The 20,296-nt window shown below is 43.1% G+C and overlaps 1 protein-coding gene across 1 annotated transcript; it reads right to left on the reverse strand.

Moving 5' to 3' along the window:
* Positions 1 to 284: 284 nt before the first annotated feature.
* SLC14A1 (solute carrier family 14 member 1 (Kidd blood group)) lies at positions 285 to 14,781 on the reverse strand. The gene is made up of 9 exons (XM_065655538.1): positions 14,639 to 14,781; positions 8,967 to 9,119; positions 8,064 to 8,253; positions 7,170 to 7,298; positions 5,888 to 6,080; positions 3,853 to 4,000; positions 3,109 to 3,243; positions 2,104 to 2,153; positions 285 to 1,426 (listed from the first exon to the last, which is right to left on the reverse strand). Exons 2-9 carry the CDS (start codon positions 9,112 to 9,114, stop codon positions 1,250 to 1,252), a joined length of 1,170 nt encoding a protein of 389 aa, XP_065511610.1. The 5' UTR covers positions 9,115 to 9,119; positions 14,639 to 14,781; the 3' UTR covers positions 285 to 1,249.
* Positions 14,782 to 20,296: the final 5,515 nt, after the last annotated feature.

Genomic DNA, 20,296 nt, shown 5'->3' on the forward strand with positions numbered 1-20,296 from the left:
GAGGTGACCAAACCATTGAGGTGACTAGCCCGGTTGGGTGCAAGGTCAGCTTCCTCCTTTCCTGCCTGAGGACTCCAGGACCCTGTGCTAAGGTGGCACAAGTTTGGTCCCCTGCAGATCTCTGCTACATCCAACAGTCCCCCAGTGATCTTCTTCCCATCATGGAGCGGAAAGAGACGGCATAGAAGTGACTTTGGTAACAGATTGGGACAGCGCACCATTTTGCTGCTTGGTATCTGTGGGCTAGGTGGGTGGTGTGCATCAAGAAGATCAGCTCAAACTAGTTCTGCTTGTATACAGACTGAACAGATACATTTTATTGTATAGAAAAGGGACAATAGTGACTTTGCTACTGTTCTCTCCTCTGCTAGCCCATGGCCAAATTCAAGTATTAAGAAAAATCTCAAGATCAACATAAATCATGTAACTTCTTACATTTTCTTTTTGCTGAAAAAGATTATCTTCACTGGCAGTTGCCTTCTTGGCTTTGAGCCTGCAGATCTTTCTCTGCAGCTGGGTAGGCCTAAAACGTTTTTTCATGAAACAATATTAGAGCCTAATGCAAATTAAAACATCAAAAAGCTAGGGATTATAGACACTTGCTTCCTGCCATTATGGTGATTTTTACACAAGTCTTGCATGTGTTAGCAATGCTAACTGCAATTTATCTGTGCCCATCTTGCGTGTGATGATTGCTAGCAGAAATCTCTCTCCAGCGGGCCTGAGAGATTCTTCAGGCAGAATTCTTCAACCACTTATTTCCTACTTAGCAAAGGGTACTCTTTATCTCACTTCTCTGCTACTATGAAGCTCTCTAAGACACATCCTATTGCTGTTATAAGCTGGTTTTAGCTGTTAATTAGAGGTCCCATCAGATGGTGAGAGATGCTCTGCTCTTTATTGCTTTATGTCCGATTGCTGTGACTTGGATTTCACAAATTTCACAGATTTTTTGCCTTTTTTTCCCAATTTCTAGGTGCTTTCCCCACTACTTCAAATTCAAGTGTCTTTTCAGGCATATGTGCTTTTAAATCATTACAGATTGGTCTTGGGAAAGGTCCTTCCAGCACAGCACAGTCCTATTTAATCAGGACAGGACAAATGAATGTGATGGAAAAAGTCTCCCCACTCAGAAGGCGCCATTTTTTTTAGTCTTTTGACTTTGTAGCACAGAAATAATGGATTTTTTGGGGGGAAGCACCTTGCACTCCTGCCTTAAAATCTTCGAAGTATCTCTCATGTTTGGTCTTTATACTTCATAGCAAGACTTCCGATGTTTCTTCATCTTCAGATAGTAAGCTCGGTTGGCTTCTGGATAGGTGACTTTGGAGAGCGGTAGCTTGTAGATGGCAGAGTTATTTGTGGTTATTAACAGAAAGGTCAGCGCAGACAAGCAAAAAGACCATGTTCCTGATGGCACCCCAAACTGCAAGTAAAAACATAAACCACTTATTTAATATGTGTCTTTCTTTCATTTGACCCTTTAACCCTTAAACAAAACTTAGAGTCAGGCGACTTGGAATAAGCTTTGCCAAGGAAGCCTTGACTTCATTTTGCATGGAGTCCCTCTTTGAGGAGGCAGTATTTATGAGATCTTGACATTGTGCGTTAACCCGCAACATCTACCATCTGTGGTGAGAAGGTTGCCTTCTCTTTGTGCATCTGCAGTAGTCTTGGATGGAGATGAGACAGGAGTGGCTGCCAGAAACATTCATTTTTATCCTGAGCTGCTGTACTGACTGTCTTTTGGCATTTGGGGAAAGCAGCTAAAGCAAATTTGAGGTTTCTTTATACATGTGGAGGGCCCTTTACTCAATAGCTTCTAGCACTAAGTATAGAGATATAATTATCTCAGACGTGTTGAGGATTGAGCCGTGGAAATTGTGGCAAGCTCTGAGCGTGAAAAGTGATTATGGCTGAAAGTGGCCTGTTTCAGTGGGAACCACACCAAATCCCTGGGCAGATAGTGTCCCCTCTCCTGGATCAGCTCTGCCTTTGGCTGAATTGTTCTCCAAGTCTTGGTGTGTTGCCTGACAAGCCAAGAAAACATAGAGTGTTCAGATCTGCTGTTGGAAGCAAGACCTCAGCTGATAAGGTACTTACCACGGACAACATGTTACTCGCTGTTGCTCCCAGGTAGGCACTGAAGAGCGCTGTGAAAAAGAAAGGTAGTTCCTGGTGAGTTCAGTTGCTCATGGAGGAAAATAGCAGGGATAAACATCTCACACTGCCTTGGGTAGCTCAGCCAATGTTTATGACCACACCTGGACAGCCCCTCTGAAAGCTTTTTCCTTTGCACTGTGTCCCCTCCAACCTGGAGCTCATGGAAAGGGCAAAATAAAAAAGAACTGGAGTGATGAAAAATGTGACTATGGAAAGGGGTTTTGAAAAATGGACTGATGTGGAAAGTATGTAGCATGATGGATGGGGTTAAAGAGGAAAATAACCCTTCCACCCCCATCTTTCATGCCCCTAGGGCTAGAGGGTGGGTCAATGAGATACAAAGCTAAATCTTTTTTATATGAGCACTGAATGAGCAATAGTTTCACTCCCAGCTCACAGTGATATTGAAATTTCATATGGAATTGCCTTATAAATAATTCTTCAATCATTTTGTGTTGCCTAGCTCATGCATTTGGTTTCCATTTCAACAGACTGAAGAAACTCTATTGTCTAACTGCAGGTATGGACTGATCTGGACCTCCAGTTTTCTTGAAGTTTAGATATGTCCTTCCCAAAAGAAAGGTATTTGAGATTCTATCTATGACCGGAAAAAACAACATGATGCATCTAGCAACACTCAATGAACACAATTAATGCCTCACAATTAAGTATCTAATTTCAAAGACCTCAGTTAGTCAGCATCCACTGATTACACCTCTTGTTTTGAACACAACCTTGGCTGAAAACAAAAGTACCACTTTTATTTTGTCAGGGTACATTAGAGCGATGGCTCCAACATCAAGCTCCACCATTCTTCAGTCTCACCTAAGTCCATCTGTTCTGTCTAGAGGTGGCCATCCGGATTCAGCCCACCTCCAGTATAAACACATCTTGTTTCACTTCAGAAGGAAACATGGCAGTAGTGAAAATCTGTAGGGTACGTACCACAGGCAACTGCCAGCAAATGTGTCTGCCAGGTGAATGCGTAGAACATGCCTCCAATTGCGACACATGAGAGGGAGCTGTTGTAGCCCCACAACCCAGAGTAGATTTCACTAAAAGGTGTTGCTAAGCTCAGAGCTGCAAAATAAATCGAAGATTTGTCATTCCTTGGCCAAAGGGATCAGAGGAGCTAGAAATGGCATGAATTCAACTTTTTAGGGCTCCAGCCTGCATATGTACGCTGACTTCCTATCTGTAGTTGTGTTGCTACGGTTTAAGACTAGAGGCACTTTAGTCGAATGCAGTCATGGCAGAATTTCCCTGGTGCTGCTGAGCTGAATTTGTCCATATTATTTCAGCAGAAGATATATAAGTGAAAGAGCATACATGTGAGCCCTAAATGCATCCCTGAGGCCTGCACATTCAGACTGATGGCTGCGGTTTTTATTAAGCTGCTCCTAAAACCATCAGAATATATTCAGAAATGAAGTATTTCATGATAAAAATTCATTTCAGCCAAAAATAGTCTTATTTCTTCTGAAGATTTCCACCATCATAAAACAAGGTAAGAGAATGGGGAAGTCAATCAAAAGAATTCTTAAAACGGAAGTGTATACATAATTTTTTTTTCAAGCAGTCATTCTCCAATGGGAGAAACATTTGTGACTGTGAATGTTCCACTCATTGCAGTTCCTCTTTTATTCCCCATGCTTTTATATAGACCTGTGACACAAGTCAAATCCTTACCTGCCAGCATCCCCACTGCTGATCCAATTGCCGCATGCAGACAAATGAGTGGAGAAGAGATGAATAAAGCAATTAGGAAGATCCCCCCAGTCCAAGGGTTATCACAGCCGTAAACCTGGCCCACCCCAACTGGAATGGATTGTAGGAGCTGCAGAAATTTGAAAGAAAAATAAAAAAAGCCAAAAAAAAAGAGAGGCAATTTGTTATTAGCTCTGTAATTTCATTTATTTTTTAAGAAAACTTTTTTTTTTTTTTTCTTAGCCAGGTTCATGTTTGGCATTTGTTGTATGCAGTCTCTCTTTCTAGACTGTAACTGGAAAGTCTGAACACTTCTCAGGAGATGTCAGGACATTTCCACAGGGTTTTCCCTTTGATGAAAATGAGTTCTGCCTTATTCCCTAGCCATGAGCTCCTCTGCCAGGTTTTTGCTCTAATATCAAAGGTAAATGTCTTTTGTGAAAGGACTTGGAAAGGACTTTTTTAATCATCCTTACACGTGCTGCTGACTTGGCCATTTTTGCATTCTGTTATGATGCATGACTGTGAATCTAGGAAATGGAAATAGATGATGCCTTTGAGAAGGTATTCAGCTTTGAGTGGGCTGATATGAGGACGAAGTGGCCAATAATGTAATAGAACAGAATTACAAGGCTTTATTCAGGTAAGTCTGTATTCCTGATGTGTTTGTATACCTAAAACTCCCTTGGGATTCACCAGGAATTTCAATGAGAATTGCTGGGTTGGTGGGACAGAGCCCAACTTGGTTACAGCTTAGAAATGGTTTTAGGACACTGTTGTGGTTTAACACAGGCAGCAAAATACCACACACAGTTGTCTGCTCATTCCACCCTCCCTCCACTGGGATAGAGGAGAGCACCAGAAAAAAAGGTAAACCTTATGGGTTAAGATGAAGAGAGTTTAATAGGACAGAAAGAGAAAGAATAATAATAATAATAACAGCAATAATAACGATAGTAAAAAATGAGTGATGCAAAATGCAATTGCTCACCACCCAGTGATTGATAATCAACCTGTCCCTGAGCAGCAGTTCCACCAGGCAGCTTCCCCCAAGATATACATGGACCATGACATTATATGGTATGGAATATCCCTTTGACCAGTTTGGGTCAGCTGTCCTGGCCGTGCCCCCTCCCAGCTTTTTGTACACCTGGCACACTGTGAGAAGCTGAGAAGTCCTTGACTAAGCAACAACTAAAACCTCAGTGTATTATCAACATTATTCTCATTTTAAATGTAAACCGCAGCACTATACAAGGTACTAGGAAGAAAATTAACTCTTTCCCAGCCGAAACCAGGACAGACACTTTTTGTCAAAATGTTGTGTTCCTCCACATGGGACAGTCCATTTACAGTCTGCATAAAATTATGCACCATGGTAGTAATTCTTTTAGAAATGTCGCTTGTGTGGATTGCTATTTAGTGTCAATTAACTTCCTTAATCACTCCCTGGGAATTCCTCAAAATAGTCGACTGAGCCTTAGGGGAAAGCTATTAGTCTAGTATCTATGTTGTTTACCAGACTATGCAGGAGAATAATTTTCTTTTTTGAAAGGTGCCCCTTGGATATGAACTGAAAATATGTGAACATGTGCCTGCAACCAAGTTTGTAACCATTCTTCCATGGTAATATCTACTTGTTCCATTCTAATCAGAAAGATGCAATTTTATAAACACAGCACACTCTACATGGAAAATGAAAATTAACCTATGAGTTAATTTGTAGTCTCGGCATAGCCTCATCTATGGGGTGCTGATCAGTATTTGCACGGTGATAGGTATTTAGATTCTAAAGGCTCTTTGGAGATTATAATTTAGATCCAACTGTAAATGAAACATACCAGATATCAAAAAGATTCTTATTTTCAAGCTATCAAAAATGTCAATTCCTAGAGTAAACCTTTACATTTTGGACAATGGATATCTTATAAATGCAATTTTGTATTGCCAGGCCATAACGCAGTAACATAAAGGAAGAAAATATGATTCTGTAGTGGTTTTATTTGTAAAATCCTACCATTGGCATTTCAGCAGCTGTCCAGGTGATGTTTGGTGTTGCTGTTGCAGGCTGGATGACAGTTGTAGGGAAGAAGAGGTTATGGGGTCCTGATGCAGCCAGGTAGAGGGTCAAGGCCAAGTTGAAAGGCAAAGTGAAAACAGGTAGATCCCACTTACAGAAGACTGAGCCTAAAGCGCTGGTGAAAATAGGGCTGCAAGAAGAGCAAAATGGTGTCACTAGGAGCTTGTCAGCTAGGAAAAACAAAACAAACCAAAACACTAATCCCAGGAGATATATATATATATATTTAAAGTTTAATTTCCTTAGTCTTTCTGATAAAATCAGAGATACGCTAGGGTCATTTGGTAACACTTGGCAAATTTCCTACCCTTCCCAGGCCGTTATCAATGTATAGATTCCTGTCACATTATGCAATATATGGGGTGAGTTTGATGGCTGTGAATGAGCCAAGATCCCCAACTCGTGTGGAGGATCCAGTGTTTTAATGGAATTTTTTCCACAGACCAGTCTCAGTATTTCCTCTTTTTTTTTAACAGTTGAAGTGGACTGAATTTAGGACACCCGTGCCAGGTCTGCATGAACTGTGAAGGTGGCTGTGTGTCCTTTTTCAAGCTAATGGATCAGAAGTAAAGGCTGACATCAAAGCTGTGCTTATTAAAGTGAGTATAACACTACATGAACTTCAGGCAGACAGATGATATGCGTGGTTTAGCAATCTCCCACTAGACATCTGGAGGCAAAAGACCAGCTTTCAAATTTTTTGCTGTCCAAGTACCTTGCAGGTTATGGTGTCATAAATATGAGTGAAGTATATTAGTTTGTTTTCATTAACATCAACTGTCATGTCTTGAGACCACTGATCAGCTTCTATGCCTGAGGAGGTAAATTTTCAGGACATTTTTATATGGTGGCTTCAACAGATTAAATGCTTGTGGTTGATGGTGGTGAGGAATAGTTAAAATAATGTTCTGCTTGAGAGAAAGATGCATTGACGCATTGCAGCAATATGGCTAACATTTAGGGCACTGAATTAGATATGATCAGCCATTGATTTTTCTTTTGCCCATTGGGTTTATTTGTGATTATGTGGGTATTTTATTTGTCTCACAATTACACTTGAGTTTAAAAGTGCAAACAATGACACAGATGTAGGAGCACATATGTGTCAGTTGTATTTCTTTTTCATTGTAGTCTGTATGGTGCCTAAAAATACAACAACTCAGTCTTGGTGTGGGGACAGTGGGGCTGGAATAAGAAGCAGAGTAGCCATCCAACTTACCACGTCATGGACACCAGTGCTACTGGCAGGAGAAGCCACCAGTGGTAGTCTCCCTTGGCAGAGAAGACAGCCATAAGCAATCCCACCAAGACGCCGTTATAGCCATACAGACCCGCTGCAATGGCTGATCTGTGTGAGAGAAACAGCTGCAGACTCAGAGAATCTTTGAATAGCAGGCTGGATGGGAGCACAAGGATCACCTGGTCCAACCTTTCCTGGCAAAAGCACAGTCTAGACAATACGGCCCAGCACTGTATCCAGCTCAATCTTAAAAGTGTCCAATGTTGGGGGATTCATGACTTCTCTGAGTAGATTATTCCAATGGCTGATCTCATGGTGAAAAATTTCCCTCTTGTGTCCAATCAGAATCTCCCCAGGAATAACTTGTACCCATGGCCCCTCATCTTTTCCATGTGACTCCTTGTAAAAAGGGAGTCTCCATCTTCCTTGTATCCACCCTTTAAGTAGTGGAACATGGTGATGAGGTCTGCCCTGAGCCGTCTTTTCTCAAGGCTGAACAAGCCCGGTTCTCTCAGCCTTTCCTCATATGGTGGCTGCCCAGTCCTTCCCTGAAATCTTCTCCCTTGCAGGCGCTTTGCTCACATCACCCCCTCCCCATGCAGCCGTGACTCTGTGATGACAACCTGCCAAGACTCTGGCACTGACCTTCAATTTCCCAAGTCCTATGTCCTCTCAGCCCCAGCTATCCCTTCCACAGTTATGTTCAGTGTCCGTTTGCATCAGATGCAGCTGATGGGAAGATCTGTCTGATCCTGCCAGATCAGATACATAGCCAGTGAAGGCTAAATACGTTTTTCACCCATGTTGCTTCTTTAACACATAAATCGGCATTGAGCTATAGTCTGGTTTTGAAGGGGAAAAGGATGAACTTACCTGTCCTGACCCAGAATAAGTGCTGTTAATGTTGAGACAACTGTTCCTAAGCAACCTGTGAGCGTCCACCACGAGTTCTGCACCAGGAAGCCAGCAACCATGATAAGCCCACTGAGGGGATTGTTGACAAACATCACCTGGGATATCCCACGCAGCACCCAGTCAATGAACTGGATCACGAGAGGTTTATCTGGAAGAGATCAAATTAAATAATAATAAAAAAAATATATGCAGATGAGACTGATTTGGGATGTTTGTTTTCAAACTCAGAAACAGTTTTGGCAGTGGGACTTGGCAGCATGACTGAAGCAATGAATCAACAAGACTGTAAAACCTGACTGGGATTTAATATGGTCTATACTGAAGTCTCACAGCTGGAAAGCTGAGATGAACAGTGTGTTTGCCAGAGTCCCATGTTATAAAGTACCTTGGCCTGGTTTCATACGAACAGGCTAATTTATGATGTCTGTGCCTCAGATGGCAAATTGTGTGTGTATCCCGTTACTGATTTATTACAGGAACCAAACACACCTACCTACGAGTAATTTAACTTCACAATGGCATTGGGCTTGACAGAAACTGTTCTGCCGATAGGACAGGGAGCATTATGAAGAATGGCAGAGCACAAAATTACCATTCTGGGCTATGTTCTGTGGGACTAAATTCGCTTTGTACATGGCATGTTGGGAGGTAAATGCCATCTCAGTCATCCTCAAGATTTAAGCAGTATGTGGATCTCTGCACAAAGCTGTTTTTTTTCCCCTACAAAATGGAAATAAATTGTGGCAGAGAGAGCTTCTGTACTATTCCAACTTGAATCATGTTACTGAGAAGTTAGTTATTACTCCTTTGATGTAATTTTTCTTTGGAATCCCCTTATTAGTCATGATGAAGTAGATTTACCTTTTAGCCAGGCTCCAAATTCCTTCATGTCTCCGGTGATGTACCCAACAGCTCTGCAAACTCTCTTCCCAGCTTTGCTTAGTGGATTCTGCTTTATTGGATTTCTTTCCCCTTTGGTTTCTGTCTTGACATCAACACTGTTTTCCATGGTCCCTTTGGTAAAATTCAAGGAAAAAAAAAAAAAGTTCATTACAATGCCTCTTACTGATCTGTGTTTATTCTCTCTACCACATACTGTTGCTCACTATGTGTTATTTTGGAGCCAGAAAGAGGAAAATCCTTACTCCCAACACCTGATTCTCATATCCCCATGAGCACATTTTCTGTTCTAGTGCTCTTGGGATGCTGTGCTGTCCTTCCAGACTTTCATACAGTCATAGATGTGAACATGAGAAGAAACAGCTGATCCTCGTGTCATAGCGGTATTTCACCTCTTTTCGACATGCTGCTTAGCGATACCATGTTTTCTAGAAGTCAAGCAGCTCTTGATCTAAAGGGTGACATTAGGTGGCATTAGGAGACACTGGCTTCACAGAAGTTAAAGCTTACCTCAAGATTCAACTTGAAAGAAGCTGAACGCAGAAGCTGGTAGAAGTTGAACTAGAATCTAGAAAGCTGCTTCAATAGCTAAATTTTCCCTGCTGCTAACCCTATATTTCCAATTTGAATTAATCTGTCAGCCATCAATAATAGGCACCTAAAGTTAGGTATATAGGTCTCTGTACTGTCACCTGTTGGGATCAGTTCAACCTTTCTCATGAATATGGGCTTAGTTTGAGGGTTGTTCATGATGTCTTACTCTGTTACTCACGTGCATACATACACAGTTTTTTTCTCTATTGTACTTTCAGCTGTCTCACCTTCAGAAGTACCCAGAACCCAATTTAAGAGATTAAAGCTCAGATTCAGGTGCTTGCTTTCCATTCTGCCTTAGTTACGTTGCCTTCTTCTCTCAGTAGGGTGTTAGATGGTCTACACTTGTCTTTGCTCTTTAGCATAAGACAAGATAAGTGATCACATTTTGGGACCTGTAGTATGAAAACCTCAAGGACTAATGAAAAGACTCAAATTTAGAAGGCAGTATATCAAGACTTGCATAAGAGAGGGAAGTGTTATAGGCCAAACAGAAATGTTTAGGCCTAAGTTAAGGTGTTTGGAGCATCCATGCAGGACTGACAGAGATGGGTTCTATATGAGAGACATGCCAGGAGCTGCTGGAACACCCTTTAGCACCTCACACAGCTCTAGACAGCTTCACTCAGGCACGTGGATCAGAGACTTACATCTAACTGTAAACATTAGATTTTAAAGATGATGTCTTATACGCAATTCATTTTTTGTTTAAGGGCCAATTCTTAGTGTTAAGCTGCAAATTAAAAACCAACCAAACATTTCTCTGGTGTGTACTCAGTTTCCTGAAGAGAAGGACTAACTCCTGGTAATTGTCAGGACAAAGAAATCACAAGAAGAGGTACGTTGTTGAATGAATACAGACCCAGATTTGCTTCAGGTCTCACTGGTCACTAACAGCTTGTGCAAGAAGTGAAGAATTTAGATCATGACTTAATAGTCTAAATAAGATGATACAAGCAAGTAATAATTTGAGCTATCCTTTGACTCACTTGCAACTTCAGTAAAAGCCATCTTGGCACCTGGGGAAGAGAATTCATAGTTCAGAAATACAGGTGCTGAGTACTTAAGCTGAAGCAGCCTCCCCCTGGGCATTACACTTACATATATGGTCAAGCAGCTCTGAGTCTGCGTAGGGAAATGGCTGGTTAATGTACATCCTGGCCAGTTTCTTACTGTATGTAATTGGAAGGCTGATGGTGTCATTTCAGGAAGTAGTAAATACTTGCAGAAATAACAAACAAGCATTTTCTGCCTTCTGGCAGGTCCCAGTGAAGGCAAAGATAGGTGCCATATGAAAGAGGCTGAAGACAGGACCAGTATGTAGAAGAATGTTGGATTTTGTGTAGAACACAAAGGCAAAGAGGAAGAGGAAAGAACTAGAGGAAGAAGAAAAGAAAAGAACTAGAGGAAGAACAAAAGAAAAGGATGAGACTGTTGCTAGGGATGGTGTCTTGGTGCTGGAAGGCTTTTTCTTGGCTCAGTTATAATTCATTACCTTGATTCATTAACCTTCGCTTTTCTCATATTTTATTCTGAAATAATAGAATAAGTGAATTGGCTGCACTTTCAGTTAAATCAAAATTTCCAGCCAAGATAAATGTTCTTCATTTGGTGAAAGTGCATTTACATTTTCAATTTAAAGAATCTTCCTCTTTATGTGGCTTAGGCTCTCTCTGTTGCTAATCCATAAAGTCAAGGGCTGTCGCATTTCCATTTGCAGAGTGATGTTGTGTGTCCCGTGCTAACATCCCCAACATGCTTCCACGCATGCTGAGTGAGGAGCTGTCAGCACCACAGGAGTCTGCAGCGTGGGGTGTAATGTGCATGTGAAGAAGTGTTGGAGTCATTGTCTGTTCTCCTTGCACAGTGGAGGATAAAAGGGGTCAAGTTGCAGGCCCTAATTCATCAAAACCTGATTAATTTCTTTGCCACAGGAAGGCATTTAATCACATACTTAAGGCAGTCCTGCACGGTGCAAGCCTGAGATTGCAGAATTCCTCTGCTCTGAGCTTCTATGGGCAGAAATAAAGTCAGGTCAATGCACCTGGCACAGCAAAAAGAGCAGGTGACCAGGTGGGTCATTTCCACTGACCTGACTTGAACTTCACCCCCAACAAAGCCCGAGTCAAAGCTCTATGTTCCCGTTCTTCCAGAATATTCAAAATAGTAGATTTGGAGAGGTGATCATAGGTACCTTCTGGCCATCAGCACTGATCAAACTTACGTTCTTTCTGTCCCTGTCTATCAAGTGATGTGTCCTTCTAGAGGAGGATCACATGAACTTTGGTTCCTCTTCTCCATAAATTTGTTTATACTAAAGGGGAGGAAATCATCATGAAACACCCTCATCACTTGCAGAGCAGCTGGGTCTCTTAGTTTCAGCACTCTTAGTTTCAGTAGGGGTCTTTGTGACCATGTAAAGACCCAGATTCAGTCCCATTGACTTCACCACCACCCCAAATCACATCCCAGGTGCTGCGAGGAGGCTGCCTCCTATGTGTGTGTGTTGGTTTGGCTGTCACCACAGCTGTAAGGCTTGTTTCACCTGTCCAGAAGGACAACTTGCACTGCTTCTACTTAGTTGTCCAAAGAAAGTAGAAAGGAGCCATGAACCAAATAGAAACTGGCACCAGCATAGAATATTTTGGGCAATTTTAATAATTTCTGACGTTGTAAGAAGCAGTAGCTGCCATAAATGCTCAGATTAAGGATCTGCCAACACATTAATTTGTTTTAGGGAGTAGGCAATAGCAGCTATTTGAGAAAGGGCAGAAGACAAATGGTGTCTCATTACACAATAATGGAGGTGCTCAGAGATTTTTAAGGCAGTGATGTCTGAATTTTAATTCAACCTGATATGTGTGTGTTCCGACAGTGATTCCATGAAGGTCAGTCTACAGCAGGTCTTTTGAAGACCTGCTGTTGAAGTTACATTAACATGTAGTTTTCAGTTAAGTTTCTTTTTTTTTTTTTTTTTTTTTTTCCTAGTATGTGGAGGAAGCAAATGGAAATATATTGTGAAAGTGCTATTCTGCTGAAAACTACTGTTTGGTTTCTGCAGCGGGGCAGGTTTATTTTTTTTGTTCTTTATTTCTCTCAGTGTAGAAAAAATGGTTTTTGATCTCAGATTCTTAACTAAGGACTGTGTAAGCCCTGCTCTCGGACACAGAGCTTGAAGTGCGCTGCCTGGTCTCACGTGTGCTCTGGAGAGTTGCTCCAGACACACATTTGGTAGGAAATACAATGTGGGCTCCCGATGCTGGTGTGTAGGAGTAGCAACAGGACCCAGGCAGAGCAAGTCTGAATCTGATTTTCACCTCTTGTGGTGCAAGTACCGACTTGTGTTCTGCTGCGCGTTCAGAGGAACTGTTTGAAACTATTTGCCATAGTGTACTGTGGAAAGTGAGAGCTAGATTTGGGGCACTGATGGTTTTCCCCAGTGATTCCAGATGTTTGTTGCTCATTCTTGCCTAGATATCTTTGTGCCACTGGATAATGTCTCACTGCCATCCTCATTAAGGGCTGCTCATGTAAGTGAGAGGGAAAGTTTTGCAGCTAAAAGTATCTAAATACTTTTGTATCAGCTGTGAAATGGAACTCATGAGAATAGAAAAAAAAAATCCAAACCAAACTAACAGATGTTTCTCTTGCATGAAAATGAAATCATCACAGGGTCCAGAAGCTAATCTATTTTTTTAATCATCTTTTCAGAGTTAATAAATGTCTCATAACAAACTACCAATGTTACGCAATTTCTTGTCTCCCTAAGTCAATTTCTCTTCCACTTTTATAAACTTTTTCCATGTCACACCATACCTACGGCATCTCAGCAATGACTCGTTATAGCTGCAGCGAAGCAGACCCTGTGCTGCTGCTGCACTCCTGCAACATCTGGCCTGCAAATACTTTGTTATTCACATACTGAAACTGAGACAAGCCCTGTCACACATTCATTGTGTGTTATGCCTGTTAGAGTGGTGCTGTGTTGCAGCTGGGAGAGAAGCAGAGGCTTTTATTTGGCTAATTTTTTAATACTACCAGGTAGTGGTTATTTCCAGGCTGGTGCCTGCGTCACTAGGTGTTGGGCTTTTATCTCTGAAAATGCAGCAAACTTTTACCTAGCACTTTCTTTTCTTCCTGGAATTTTCCTTTCTCCCTGATGAAATCCAGGATACTCTGTAAATCTAGAGGATTTAAATTACCGAATGGTATTTGTTTGTCCAAGGAACTGCTACTGCACAATGATAGTCTTTGTATCTTGCATTCTCCAAATTGTTGCTGTGAAGTGTGCGGGCAGCCAGCTCTGTGTGCAGCATGTTTTTAGAGGAATTCCTGCATCCAAGTACAATAGGAGGAAAGGGCCAGATTCTCAGCAACTTTGATTCCAGCACAGCCTGTGTAATGTCACCAGTTTAGTAAAGCTGGAGAAGTATAGTGTTGTGTTATGTATAGGAACACGTGTGCACAAGCACACTCCCCAAAACAAAGACATTATAATGCACTTGACCATCACTGAAAAAAATAGTTCAGGTTTTCCCCATAGAAGATATATTTCCAAAGCATTAGTTCAAAGGAAAGCTTATCCCTCAGATTCAAATATTCATTAAGCTCATTCGCAATTCAATTTTCAGAGATCAGTCTCGCAGGGTCAGAGAAATCCAGAGATACTATCACATTAACTATATATTATTACTGTCTTGGTATTTTTCATTTTGCAGAATGGAAAGGCAGTAAAAAGGAGATGTTGAAGAGTTCCAGCTCTTTTTTTTTTTTTTCCCCCTCAAAGGTTCAGCCAACTGGGCTAAGTAGTACTAGTAAATCCTCACCCTGCTAGAAAATCCTCAATAACTGAACTTCTTATGACATCCCCTAAGCCCCGTGCTCCTCTTGAGCCTTAGCTGTTCTCACTCAGGAGCACTGTTCAAATGCTGCTTCTTAGGTATTTTGGGAGAGAAAAAAGCTCCGGGTAAGTAAGTAGCTCAGCAAAAGGGTGCATGTTTATTGCTATGCATTAAAAGAAGCAAACAGATTGCTCTTACCTCTCCGAAGAGTTCAGGGGTAGATGTTGCTTTGCTGGCTGGGATGGAAAGAAAGCAGGGCTAAGACAGTGGGAAAAAGAAAATGCCTCACCAGTTTATATAGGCTATCATGGCTCCTGTCCTGATATTACTAATTAGTTGGTTTCTCCTCCCACTTGGTGAGCTCCAAGCAAACGTTAAGAAGTTTCCCTCTTGAATTCTCCACCTTTCCTCTTGCTCTGTCATTGGTCTCTTGCCAAAAGCCTCTCCAAATGTCCTCTTCCCAGCTGCTTGTGTGTTTTTTTTTTTTTTAGCCAAACCTCCTTTAACTCTGTCCTTTCTCCCCTTCTACCACTTAAAAGGACTCAAGGCTTCAAAGCAGACTCTCAGTATACCTGAGCTTGACCTCCTCAGCGTTATCCTCCTTATCCAAGGCAGCTCAGAATCCTTTCCTTTCAGAACACCTGGGAATGTGCATCACAATGTGTCACGTTCAGCAGACTGTCGAGTTTTCCCATTTCTGGGTAGTTTTCAGAGGCACTATCTGTTAACACACCGAAGCGGAGGACCTGCTGGCCTTCTGTTGTTCAGTTTATTTTCATCATTCATTTGGGAAAGTCAAAGGGTACTTTTTTTTCAACCTGGCCTCCCTGGCTCACTGGAGGAATCTGAAATATCAGAAGTGTGGCATACTTGAGAGGTTTATAAGGCTGCGAAATTGCTGTGACAGGCAGAGAAGAGGCTGGAGAAGGAAGTCTTGAGAGAGTGAATTATAGAAGAAAGGGCAGAGAAGAAGTTAGCGAACTTAAGGAACCTGTTAGGCTGATGTAAACCACCGTTTCATTCACTTTGGGACTCTTTTACAGTTATGGCTTACACAAGCAAACCTGCAACTTCACCTGGGTGCTGGAGTGAATGGTTTGCAGTTGAACCAGAACCCATCAAACTTTATGACTTTGCTCCCTCCAGCCCTGTGGAAACAGCCTCAGCATCTACAAGAGCTGCAGCAATGTAATTCTCACTGTGTTCATTCCCAGGATGCCTGTCTGATATTGTTTGGTGCTGGGCTGGCAGAACTCATCTGTCCTTCTCTGGAGAGAAGGAAAGAGGAGTAAAGAATCATGAGATGAAAGAGAAACAGATTTAATAGAATCATAGAATCATTTTGGTTGGAAGAGACCCATAAGATCATTGAGTCCAACCACAAACTAAACCTAGCACTAACCCATCAACCCATCAATCTATGCATCTTTTAAACCTCTCCAGGGATGGTGACTCCACCACTGCCCTGGGCAGCCTGTTCCAGTGCTTCACAACCCTTTCCACGATGAAATGTTTCCTCATATCCAATCTGAACCTTCCCTGGTGCAACTTGAGGCCATTTCCTCTCATCCTAAATGATAAATAATAATCAATAAAGAAATACAATAATAGTAAAAGTGATACAAAGCAAATATGTAACCACTAGAATGTGTGCTCCCAGCAGTGAATGCCAGAAGATGAACACCACAAGTTCAGTAAAGGTGCAGAGATAAAAGCAGGGCACAGGGAAGGCTCTGGAACCAGGCCCTGGGAGAAGGAACAGGAGCAGGACCCCCCCAGGGATGGTGGCCATTGAGGAATGAGAGCCATTCCCCGCAGCTTCCCACTTAAATATGGAATGTGATATTCATTGTATTGAACATTTCTGTTGGCCAACTTGTATCAGATGTCCTGGATCTGCTCGTCCCTGCATTATACACCTGCTTCCTTGCAAAACATGAAAAACTGAGGGACGACTGTGGCTTCCCTACCAACAAGCATCAACATCAGTGAGTTCTTACGTTCTTTCAAACCCTGGAGAGTTACTAGAAGAAAACAATCAGTCTGTCCCAGGGTGCTGTCTTGTTATTCTTGAACTACATTCAAAAACAAAGGGACCATGCTAACTAGCAGTAAGAAAATTAACTAATGTCTTGAAAATTAACTGGGTTCAGCCAAAACAGCACACTGCCTTTTGATGGAGATTTTCTAACAGGAGATTGCCCTTTTTTTTATTCTCTAAGAGTGGGATTTCTGATAACAGTTGTCAGTTTAGTATTGCTGCATGAACAAACCTTCATCAAAAAGGCACCAGTGTCAATGAAGACAGCATCTTTTCTGCTTTCTGTGAAAGGGATGCAGCACGTGGAGCAGGCAGGATTTGCTGTTGGGCTGCCTTGTTTCCATCTCCGGAGTGATATGGTGGCTCTGCAGGCTCAGCAGCTGCCTTCCCCTTCCAGAAAACCAGGTTCAGGTCTGTTCTGTCCGATTCTGGCACCGTAATGAGGTGGTTGACACATTGGAGGAGGTTAATAAAAAAGCCACTGGCTTTCAGGTCTGTGATGGATGTCTTGGAGAGATGCTTTGTTTAGATTATCAAAGAGCTGGTTAATAAGTAACAGGATCAGAGTCTGCTGATGCCTACATGGGAAAGAGGTCCCTGGCAGCACCATGCTCTGTCATCTAGAGGCAGAGGAGTGATGTTCTCCTTTGCCATGTAACAGGTTCACTGGACGATAGGCACATCCAGCTATGGGGAGGGTTTAATTACTGTGACGATTACCTTAGGAAATCCCTAGATTTCCAACAATTACCTTCTAAAAAGGATAGGACCAGATCCCAGATTGGTTGCTGGAATCAGCTGCAGGAGTGCCTCTGTGCCTTAGCCAGCCGAAGCAGTCCTGAGGATGGAGATTCTCTATAGGACTGGTGCAGAAGTGGGGGAATGGTAGAAAACCTCCCAGGTGTAATTCAGTCCGTGTCAAGCCGGGTGCTCGGTGCTAAACCTCCAGTGCTGAGCACTTGAAGGTGTAGGTGTCTACTCCTGTCTTTGGGATTCCAGGTGGGGAGACTGCAAAAGCAGAGGCCATTCCTTGTCAAAAGGATCAAGATGTGCCTTGTGCCTGTTATTTACTGCGTCCAGCTCTGGGGTCCTCTGCATAGGACAGACATGGAGACGGGCCAGAGGAGCCCCAGAAGTGATCCAAGGCTGGAACAGCTCTGCTGGGAGGACAGGCTGAGAGAGTTGGGCTGTTCAGCTGGAGAAGAGAAGCTCCGGGGAGACCTTATTGCACCTTTCCGGACTTAAAAGGGGCCTGTGAGAAAAATGGGGACAGACTTTTGAGTAGGACCTGTTGTGATAGGACAAGGGGTGATGGTTTTAAACTAAAGGAGGGGAGATTCAGGCTGGACATGAGGAAGAAATTGTTGGCCCTGAGGGTGGTGAGAGCTTGTCCCAGGCTGCCCAGAGAGGTGGTGGATGAACCATCCCTGGAGACATCCCAGGCCAGGCTGGACGGGGCTCTGAGCAACCTGAGCTGGTGCAGATGTCCCTGCTCATGGCAGGGGGGGCACTGGATGAACTCTGGAGGTCCCTTCAAACCCAAAATATTCTATGATTCCATGGTGTACAAACTGATCATGCAGGTAACACAGGTGACCAGCAGCTTGCCTCTTCATTTTAGACACATGTGAAGACCACTTGGTGCTGAGCACAAGGCAGCTGGGGTTGGTATCTGGCACATAAGTCCCACATCATGAAGGAGAACTGAATTTATGGCTTAACTCATCAGCTGTCTGCTGATGGAGCTGGTTGATGTGTTTCTTTTGCCTGCTGTGCTCTGCCGGAAGATAGCTCTGAGAATATCCCTTCGATGTAGCCCAGTGGTTGACATGGACAGAATAGGGTTTGGTGGTTGGTGCTTAGTACCTGAGCTGTCCCAGAGAAATGCCTGAGTGATCCATGACTATGTCAGCTTGCCAAGCAGGAGCCATCTAGTTGTGTTAGCTGGATACAGTGCTTGAACTCATCAGATCTGCCAGAAAAGACTCTTACGGCCCTAATTCGTCTTCACACACTCTGTCTCCACGCCCCTCTCATGGTTCAGAAAACCAGTTGGTAGCAGCTTGCCATTATACTGCTGGTTTTGCCTGTGCTCCTTGACTCAGGTTGCACTGCAAGAATTAGGTCTGCACAAGGAGCGGCATCAGTGCTTGGACTCCAACAGGAGCTTTAAAGTTATGTAAATCCATGTATGGAGCTCTGCAGATGGCTAAAACTGAAGTTCTGGTCTGCAGGTTGTGGATTTGTGAAACATAGCCAATGTTTGTAGGCTCCTTGTCATCCCTCATTGGCGGGGAAATCACTCCCTGGAGCTGAGCTCCTGTCGCTGGGTGCTGCTGAGAAGAATCTGGCTCTACCTTCTTACTCTCCCCATCAGATGTTTGTACAAATGGATAAGATCCCCCTGAGTCTTCACTTCTCCAGGCTGAACAGTCCCATCTCTCTTGGCCTCTGCTTGCACAACAGGTGCTCCAATTCCTTCACCATTTTAGTGGAGCTTTTCTGGACTCATTATGTTCCCAGCCTCCTGTTCCAGGGAGCCCAAAACTGGTCACTGTACCCCAGGTACGTCTCACCAGTGCTGAGTAAAGGGGAAGAATCACCTCTCTTGATGTGATGACAAAGCTCCTTCTAATGCAGTCCAGGAGGCTATTTGACATCTGTGCTGCAAAGGCACGTTGCTGGGTCATGGTCCACTTGGTGTCCACCAGAACCCCCATGGCCTTTTTAATTAATACTAAGCTGCCTTTCAGCTTGGTGGCTCTCAGCATTTACTGGTGCATGGATTTTCTCCTCCCCAAATATAGAACTTTGCACCTCTCCTTGTGCAACTTCATGTCAGCCCATTTTTCCAGCCAATTGAGGACTTTATGGATGGCAGCACAACCCTCTGGTGTATCAGAAACTACTCCTGGTTTTGTATCTTCCCCAGATTTGCTGAGTGTGTACTCTACCCCATCACCCTGGTCATTAATTAAGATGTTAAACCATTTTGGCCTCAGTATAACCCCTGGGCTATACCACTAATGGCTGGCCTCTAATTGGAACTCAGGCCACTGACTACAACCCTGTGAGCCCAACCATTCAGTCCGCTTCACTGTTCACTTATCTAGCCCATACTTCATTAGCTTGGCTATGAGGAAGTTAGAGCAGAGAGTGTCAAAACCAAATGATGCTTCAAAACTACACCAGTTACCATAGGACCATAGGATAAGACATGTCGGAAGGGATCTTTGCATTTCATCTGGTCTAGACTCCTGCTGTAAGGCTGACTTTGACCCCCCCAAAATTAGAAAATAATTAACTTGCAGAATTTTTTGCAATCTGTGGTTTCTCTGGAGGGGTAGGAATGGAAATGAAGGTATGGCTGTAGGGAGAGACAACCACATGGTGTGTTGAGGGAGCGTGATGCTCAGCCCCAAGCTGGCTGAGGAGGCAGCTCCTTTGGCCAGGTAAGGGCTGAGCCATCCTGGAGGCAGGAACATCTTCAAGTCTGTGTCTGTTGGCATCTGTGGCCATGTTTCTTTTCATCATCTTGTTTTTCTGAGCAAAAACAAAGTGGAAAAATCTGTTTAAGCGTATAGCACCAAGGGGTCTGTCACAATCTTGCACTTGTTTGCTGAGGGAAGCAGTTTTGAGTTTATACAGGGTGGACCAAAAGCCAGGTTGGTGTGAGCAGCTTCTGCCCCTTCATTTTGGCCTGTAAAAATTCTCTAGAGAAAGCTGAGATTTGACATTCCTCTGTGCAACAACTGGATGATGTTCAGCGAGTGGCTGTGGGGGTGGCTGGAGAGGAGACCTGTCCGGCTCCGGTG

Source organism: Caloenas nicobarica, chromosome Z (assembly GCF_036013445.1).
Source record: "Caloenas nicobarica isolate bCalNic1 chromosome Z, bCalNic1.hap1, whole genome shotgun sequence".
NCBI lineage: Eukaryota > Metazoa > Chordata > Aves > Columbiformes > Columbidae > Caloenas > Caloenas nicobarica.